Here is an 8,981-nt window from a genome sequence, read left to right on the forward strand (position 1 = left end):
CTCTCTCTGACCTGCCTACATGCAGTTAGATTACTCCTCTCTCTGACCTGCCTACATATAGTTAAACGACTCCTCTCTGACCTGCCTACATACAGTTAAACCACTCCTCTCTCTGACCTGCCTACATGCAGTTAATTACTTCTCTCTCTGACCTGCCTACATGCAGTTAGATTACTCCTCTCTCTGACCTGCCTACATACAGTTAAACCACTCCTCTCTGACCTGCCAACATACAGGGAATATGTACAGTGAATATGTACTGTAAACTGGCCTCTTCCAGTAAGTATACCCATTCAAGTAACCCATTCCATGAAACTGTACCACCAACCTGCCTTCGTCCAATGAAAATACCACCTACCTAACTTTCTTCTAATAGGTTAGAACCGGTGTAGAATTAGACCTCTCATAGGCTACAGGCTGCCATGGTGTTGTTGACATGTGCGTTGGCATGCAATAATTCTGTTGTCAGGGAGAGAAATCCAAGACTCAAGAGTTTTTAGACTGAACACCATAAAAGGTAGTAGTATGCAGGAACATGTCAGTATATCTGTGATTGGGGAGCAGGAAGGAGCGGGTTAGACACAGCTCTGGTGTCCACGTCAGAGCTGTTGAGTCAACACTACACTGGAACTCATACACAAGTGCGAGTCTGTGGTCAAGGAGGTGGTGGGACATTGGAGGGTGTTTTTTCCACCGTAACTGCACTTTTTCCCACTGCTACAATGAAAGCTGTGATTGTGGCTAGCCCTTGAGATCACTTATTGACATCTGTACACACATGCGTGAAGATACATTACATTACATTACATTACATAGTCCTGAATCAGGCCTTGTGTGATTTCAGCAGCAGACTGCCAAGTTCCCCCTCCCCCCTCATTGCCCTACTGAGGTGTGCTTATGAAACACAAATATCACACAGGGGCGGACCCTGCGATTACCCAGCTGCCAGGCTTCTCAAAACAAACCTCCCTCTGATAAGACGCTGACACAAAGTCATTAGTTCATGGCTAAAGCATTTTTTTTCTCTTCATACAATTAGATGACATAGTTTGAGTCCAGGCCAAGAGTAGAATCACTCTCTCTCTTCAGAGTAGACTGTCTCACAAGGTGCTAATGGATAACCCTGTGAGACACTGTCAGAGGTGTCACACTGTCAGGTGCTGCTCAGAGTTAAAGGTCTGGATGGCTTAAGCACACTCCCAGCCCAGGTTAAACACTGGCTCCACATTCTCTTTAACAGTCATCTCCTTCCTTTCATAGTCATTTTTATCCTCACTATTGTTTTTTTCCCTTTTTTGTTTTACATGTATAAAGCAATCTTTATTTGTATAAATCAATCATACTTTATATTCTATTATGAACATACTACTCATACTTGTTTTTATTACTCTTATACAATTTTTGATTGTTATTGTTATTTTACTGCATTGTTGAGGAGTGTTAACAAGCAGGCATTTCACTGGACCGTGTGCATGTGACCAATAAACTTAGATTTGATTTGACATTCGGATCTAGTTTGAATTTGTTTAGTAACTATAGGGTAAATTGATAGGACAAGACCGAGCCTGTGTGGCCTGTGCCAGGGGTGGGGCAGTGCCAGGGCTGCATTGGGCGCGTGTGAGTGGGCATGATGTTTAGTCTGGGACAGGGCAGGGGGAGATTTGATGCTGGGTGTCTGGGGAGCCATCAGGAAATGAGAGGGAGGGAGCAGAGCCAGGGTGGGTTTAGGACTTGATGGCCCACCCACCCATAGCACTGTTACTACTGTATATGGGTCTGGACAAAATAGTGTATTAGGCAAGGCTCCTTTCAATGGATGGCTTATCTATCCAAAACCCATTTAGTCAAAGTGTTTTCGCTTTGGAGAGAACATTATAGTGTTATGCTATTATATACTCATAGGAATCTGAAAAAACCTGACAACTTGAAATTGTGTTTGTATATTCAGATTTCTTCAGGCATTAACAGTATGTCTGTTCAGTCATCCCTGTCATTGTATTTGGGTGTGTCTACTAATATATGAGGTATGCCCAGTATGTTTTGCTGTCACAGGTTGTTCAGGTATAAATGTTTTCATATCTGTGCCTCTTTCTACAGCTCTTCCTGTTGGAGGAGACGAGGGAACGTAAGTTTGACAGCCACGCCAGGGCCATCCAGAAAGCCTGGCGCAAGTATGTGGCCCGCAAGAAGTACGTTCAGATGAGGGAGGAAGGTGAGTGACAATCACGTTTTGAAAAAAACAAACTAGTCTAATCATCATGACTAATATTCAAACTTAGATTTTAAACAGTGTCAAGGTTCTGGTCTAATGCTTCTAAAAATGAACTGAATTGAGACTGTATGTATGCATTCTTGTCTGACTGCCTGTCCCCGTGTGTCCATCCCCAGCCTCTGACCTGCTGGTGAACAGGAAGGAGAGGAGGAGACACAGCCTCAACAGGAACTTTGTGGGGGACTACCTCGGTATGGACGACAGGCCTGAGCTACGACAGTTCCTGGCCAAGAGGGAAAAGATTGACTTCGCTGACAAAGTCACAAAATACGACCGTCGCTTCAAAGTAGGTGTCTTGAACAGCAGAATTCTCTGTTTGTTTGTTTGTTTCTGATATTGTTAGTCCAATGACCATTTGTCTCCTCTCTGTCCCTATGTGTTTCCAGGGCATTAAGAGAGACTTGATCCTGACCCCGAAGTGTATGTACCTGATTGGGAGAGAAAAAGTGAAGCAGGGCCCTGAGAAAGGTCAGGTGACCGAGGTGCTGAAGAGGCGGATTGATGTGGAGAAGATCCTGGCTGTGTCTCTCAGGTAAGACCCAGATATTATGACCCAGGTCCTGAGCTCCAGGAGCGGCTGGCAGGGTCTGCTTAGCCCCATACTGACTGTTTAGTGTTTATTCCCCTTAGGCAGTAAGAACACACAGGACCAGCAGACTCAAGGCCTCGCATAGTCAGCTAGTTAAAGTGTAACAGTTTTCACCAGCGGTCACAAATAGATAGTTGCACAATGTACTGTACATAGAGACTATTGGTCTTGTCAGTGACGTCATCCAAACGGTTGTACATTCATGGTATCCGGGTTTCGGTATTTTCAAGTACAAAAGATACTATTCACTGGGTCTCAATAGGAAAGTTGATAAACAGCTCAGGAATCAGCCCCCCATTACACATGAGATTGTTCTGTCAGCTCACAGAAACCCACCATGTTAAGCTACAGCTATCTGCAGAAATGTAAAAGCTACAAAGTCTGGATGTACGATCACTCAAGTCCCCATGTTCCTTTACATGTCACACATGGGGTATTACAAACATGGAATAGATTCAAACCTCTTGTATATGTCTGCTCCTGTGTGTGTGGGTGTGTAAAGGCTATATGAATACATGTTCTCAACACAACTACAAAGTACGCTTCAGAGTAATTATTTTATTCTACCTTTATTTTACCAGGCAGGTCAATTAAGAACAAATTCTTATTTACAATGACGGCCATTTGTTTTGTTGAAGTCACCAGTAAAGACGAATAATACTGACAGCATCAGCCCAGAGGTCAGGTCAAGTCAATTATTACGACCCACATTACTCTGTGACCCACTAAGCTCGACATTTGCAATAAACCAGCGAGGGGGGAAAAAGGAAAAAAAAACTTGACTGGTCAAAGCTGTGTTTAACACTCAACTAGATTATGAGTGTAACTATGGGACTTGTATGATCATATAGCTTGTTGAATGTTGCACATGGGGCTTTGTTTTTGGTGGGGACATTATAGAAGACTTTGTAGAGGCTTTTGAGTCTGTGTGGGTGATTGTGGGGTTGTGGGTAATATGAACCAGGTGGTGCTGGGAGGGAAAGCAGGCATTGTAAAAAGCTCATTGGAGAAGTTCATTGGGGGGGAAACAGTGCATCGCTGTGTGAGTTGCAGGAACAGGTTTCCCTCTCTCCTTAGTTACCTGCTGCTTTGTCTCTCGCTGGTTATATGCAAATGTCAAGATTAGTGGGTCATGAAGTAATGCGGGTCGTAATAATTTAGCTAACCTGACCTCTGGGCTGATGCTGTCAGTATTATTCGTCTTTACTGGTGACTTCAACAAAACAAATGGCTGGCATCGTAAATAATTTGTTCTTAATTGACCTGCCTGGTAAAATAAAATAATTAATCTGTGCTTTTTACATGCAAATGTACTATATTTACCTGAAGATAGAATCTGTGTTCTGACGATAGAATCGAATGTCGAATTCACAATCACTCTCCTCCAACATATCAGTTCAAACTTCAACTCAAACTTTATTCATATCTGTCACATTACAGTGCATGTCACAAAGTTTCTCCCCAGTCCCAACTGATTGGTCTGTCCCTGTCCCTCAGCACGATGCAGGACGACCTGCTGATCCTGCATGAGCAGGAGTATGACAGCCTGCTGGAGTGCACCTTTAAGACCGAGTTCATCAGCCTGCTGGCCCGCAGGTTTGAGGAGAGGACCCAGAGGAAGCTGCCGCTCAAGTTTGGCACCACGTACGTGCTGTAAACACAAACATGCATTTAAACAGACAGTGTTATATATCGGTGGAGCGGATGTAGACAAAGCTTTGGTCAACATGATTTACAATACTCTAGGGTAGTTCTGGAAATACTGCATTTGATTTGGTACTGAGATAACGGATGACATTTCTCTGGCAGTTTCCAGTGTATGGTTTGAGTCAGTGGTTGTAAGGGAGATCTCTTTGCTCTGTCTCTCAGACTGGAGCTGAAGCTGAAGAAGGAGAACTGGGGTTTCCTGAGTGGAGGCGGCTCCAGGCAGGTGATGTTTGTCCAGGGCCAGGGGGACGTGGCTGTCACAAAGCCCTCCAGTAAGACGCTGCAGGTCAGCATTGGAGCCGGGCTGCCCAAGAACACACGTGAGTATTACAGGAGTAGTGTGTACCATCCCTTCACATCAGGATTCAATAGACATGTTTTCTTAGTGTTGTCTGAAACATGCTGTTTACTGACTTAGTCCCCTTTGTAGGTCCCACCAAGAAAAGCTTCACTCAGAGTCGCTCCAACGTGTCCAGAACCCATCAGAACACTCCCACACGGGCTGCCCCTGGGCCTCCAGGTAGAATAATCATTAGATGATGTAGGCCCTCACCCCTGTACATAATAAAGCAGTTAGCAACAGTTAGCTGTTTCCACTTGATGACAACCATCTTCCTCTTTGTCACAGTTGCCCATCAGAATGGTGGTCCGAAAAACACCAACCACATAGCCAATCAGAGGAACGCCTCACAGTATTCCAATCAGAGGCTTCCGTCAACAGGCAATGGGTCCCGCCCCTTCCTGCCAAACAACGTCATTCTGAAGGAGAGAGGCAGCAGCCATCCTAAGCCCAACCAGCCAAACCTGGATTGTCTGAAGGTCCCTGACCAGGGGGCGGCAGGGTGAGTACTGGCAGCAATAACCCTGATTACCTCCCAATACAGAGCCCTTAGAACTGATAACTATAATGACTTACTATACAGGTACATTTGCTCTTACATAAACATGTAAATACTGAGGATGAGTATGGTGTGAAACATGGTGCAGTGCTGTTTGTGTGTGAGCCCACACACACACACACACACACACGTGTCCTGCTGTAACTTGGATGATGTATTCCTTTATAGTAACGGAGGCGCCCGGACAGCTTCGAATGGAGGAATGTGAGTCTGAGTGTTTGCGGTGTGTTGGTTCAGGCCTTGGCCAAGCCAGGCGCAGCTCACTGGCATGATGTGTATCTCTCCTGTAGCTAGATGCTCTCCTTCTTGCTTGTAGACATCTCTAACAGCTGATGTTGAATCAGAAGAAGGCAAAACCTATCATCTGATTGGACGAAACTACAGAACAAAGTCTGAGCCCAGTAACATGCTATCAATCATTCTGTTGTTGAAGAGTAATTTTGCTCCAGAATTATACCTTCAAAGGCATGATATGGATTCCTGATATGGAATCTATTCTCATATAATATCGCTAGATCCCACTGCTTGCAAATTACTGGGCTTACTTTTTTCTCCCAGAATTGGGTCTGGTGTCAGCTAACACGGAAAACCTTGATTGGGTACGTCTCAATGGTTTTGAGATATCCTGGATACAAATCTTGGGGAAGCAAGATATAACTTTTTTTATTGGTGATTAATTTGGTGTGATAGTTTGGTTATTGGTTGACTTCGTGAAGGGGTTGTGTGTGTATTTTTCATCTCTAGCCTTCAAGTTAATTCATTGTATTTACAAACTACTTTCCAGTGTTTTACACCCCATAATACCATGAGACTTACCCCCACACCATGGGGTTACCAGTGTGTTATGCTAATGTAAGCTCTAATGTTGTTATTGTGACACTAAAGACTTGTGGTGCGCATAATCAACCACCTCTGCGAGAAGGCGTTAAAGTTCACTGTTAGCCATTGTTATGTACCAGCTGAAAAGTACCCAGGGCCTTGCCTTGGCTCCAATGCAGAGCAGGTCCACCGGAGCCATGGGTGCCGGCCTGCTTAGATGGAAACAGAAAAGTCTGAGCCTTCTGGGTAAAACACTGGGATCAATAGTGTTGTACTGAGACAAATCTATGGGATGGCTCGCCATCTTGTGGTAGAACTGTGCATATCAACTTCTATTTAGTCAGGTGTCTTTGAAAGAAACAATGGAGTAAGCACAAACCAATACTAACTACCACACAAACTCACATGGTATGTTCTTTCATCCCAATATCAATAACTTAACATCCTTTGCTAAAGCCACACAATAATCAAAAGCTTTCCTAATGACTGACTAGTGTTCTAGTCGGCCAGTAGAATAGTGTCACACTAATGAAGGATAGGAGACTATTTTCTTTGATAACTAAGGCTCGCTCCTGTTGTCTTTCTCTTTATTCCTCAGTGTCCAAAGACAGTCAGTCAGTAGACCACCCCCAGGAGGGGGGCGACCCAAACCTGCCCCCAAACCCAAGCCCCAGGTGCCCCAGTGCAAAGCCCTTTATGCCTATGATGCTCAGGACACAGATGAGCTCAGCTTCAATGCAGACGACGTCATCGACATCATCAAGGAAGGTAATATACAGGAGGCAGAAATCATACCGTCATCGCACAAAGGGAAAATTATTGGATTTCGTTTGGTGCGGGGTGCACAAAACGTAACACTTTAGTCCCACTGTAAACTAAGTCTTCTTTCTTGATCAGATGCTTCTGGCTGGTGGACGGGGAGGCTACGGGCAAAGCAAGGCCTGTTCCCCAACAACTACGTCAGCAAGATCTAGGAGCTGCATGAAGAACAGCTGACTGTCAATCACCAGAAGAGAAGTACACACCTCTACAGACCAGAGGGTGGAGATAGAGCTACTAAACAAAACAGAGATTTTGTGAGACCGAGAAGAGAGAAACTGACATTTTCTCCACTCCTGCATTGTAGCGTTATTCTGGACAGACAAGAGGAGCATCAGGCTTGCAATGAAGTTCTATTTTTATGGGGATCTGAGGACAATACTTTTTTGTCCGGGGGCAAATCGCTACTCAATCCCTGTGAGCACTGAACAAAACTATTTATTGTATTTATATAGCTTTCTACATTCTCCCTTCCTTTTTCACTTCGCTATGGTTTTATGGTGATATTTTGGATGCATAATATGTGGAACCAGGTTGCAATTACATTTTTCAAATTTCTCATTTTGGAAATGAAAGGGTTTTAACATGAATTCGGGGTTGTTTCCAAGAAGCCACTGTCTCTGTTTCAGTTTAATGGGGATTTGTGCTGCTAAAATGAATTTAGATGGTATTGGCTATAGAAATCTATGTAGACACATTTTTACTTTATGGACATTTATATAGTTCATTGCACTGTGATTTTATAAACTTCGGCAATGCATTTCCCTAGGAAAAGTGATCGAATGTGTTTGATAACCAATTCTTATTGGTCAACTAAACGGATGCAATCACTTTCGGGAAAAGGAAAATGTCTTCAGGAATCCCCCTGCTCTTATTTCCAAAATCCAAGTGATAACTCTAGGACCACACTGTACTGTACTCTGTGTATTGTCTGGTTTATAAGCACTTTATCAGTAGCTACAGGTACTAACTTGGACAGACCGGTAACTACTGCCACAGCTAGTAATCCTTGGATGTTTTGAAAGATTGCCAAACTAGTGATGGGCCTAGTTACTGGAAGATCATTTGTTTACATGGATCTAAAACGCCTGTATGCGCATCTCTTGACATTTAGGAATTAAGTCAATATTCTTTGTTACAATTTAAATTAAGTGTTTCACTGCAGGATTTAATTTTTATTCAGTGCTCTGCTTTCCATTCCATGTAGCTTTAAGTGCACAGTATGGGTCATTAGACAGTGAATGGCATTTATTCTTTCAGGTGAAAGTAAAAATTCCACTGACCACACACTTATGGCACTGAATGATCTTTTCTTCCTGGTTTCCACAGTTTTTCAATATCGCTCACTTTATGCATCAAATCATTTAGGTCTGGACTCAATCCATTGACGCTCTGAAATAAGGTAAATCCCGATTGAGCATTTACCAATCACATCTTCAGCACTGGATTGAACTGTGGAATAAACAGTCAAGCATGTACTAATGTAGTTTCAATGCGCTAACTGGCCTCCTGTTCTGCCCTAGCTGGTCAGAACACTCCTTTCCCTACTAATTACCATAGCTGTGTCGGTAAGACTGTACATGCAAACAGATCTGGGACTACGCTACATTAGAAGCTGTTCATACTAATGACCTTCATTATGCTGTACTAAACTTAAGAGTTGATGTAAAGTGGCAGGCCCATATTGGAACAAACTATTAGTTATGTTCTAGTCATACTTCTGTAGGTTTGTTGAATAAGACTTGGTACTTTGACTACAGGTGGCGTTTTACCCTTCAAGAATAAAATTGAAACCACCGGCTGTGGCTTTTAATGACCATTTTCAACTAAAACTTAGAAAATAATTGCTACACAGCCATGTTTAAAAGCATCTAGA

The 8,981-nt window shown here is 43.4% G+C and overlaps 1 protein-coding gene across 2 annotated transcripts in view; it reads left to right on the forward strand.

The window, feature by feature from the left end:
* Positions 1-8,392, forward strand: part of LOC106562209 (unconventional myosin-Ie) — a 57,936-nt gene extending 49,544 nt beyond the window's left edge. The window contains exons 20-29 of one of the 2 annotated variants that reach the window (XM_045689161.2): positions 2,098-2,212; positions 2,389-2,558; positions 2,659-2,804; positions 4,359-4,505; positions 4,731-4,888; positions 4,999-5,088; positions 5,197-5,410; positions 5,636-5,671; positions 6,885-7,054; positions 7,184-8,392. In XM_045689161.2, coding sequence (XP_045545117.1) covers positions 2,098-2,212; positions 2,389-2,558; positions 2,659-2,804; positions 4,359-4,505; positions 4,731-4,888; positions 4,999-5,088; positions 5,197-5,410; positions 5,636-5,671; positions 6,885-7,054; positions 7,184-7,260 — 1,323 coding nt within the window. In that variant the 3' untranslated portion in view covers positions 7,261-8,392. The remainder of the gene's footprint in view (positions 1-2,097; positions 2,213-2,388; positions 2,559-2,658; positions 2,805-4,358; positions 4,506-4,730; positions 4,889-4,998; positions 5,089-5,196; positions 5,411-5,635; positions 5,672-6,884; positions 7,055-7,183) is intronic. The other variant, XM_045689162.2, reaches the window with a different exon arrangement.
* The last annotated feature ends 589 nt before the right edge of the window (positions 8,393-8,981 follow it).

This window comes from Salmo salar, chromosome 11 (genome assembly GCF_965601325.2).
Source record: "Salmo salar chromosome 11, fSalSal1, whole genome shotgun sequence".
Classification (NCBI taxonomy): Eukaryota; Metazoa; Chordata; class Actinopteri; order Salmoniformes; family Salmonidae; genus Salmo; species Salmo salar.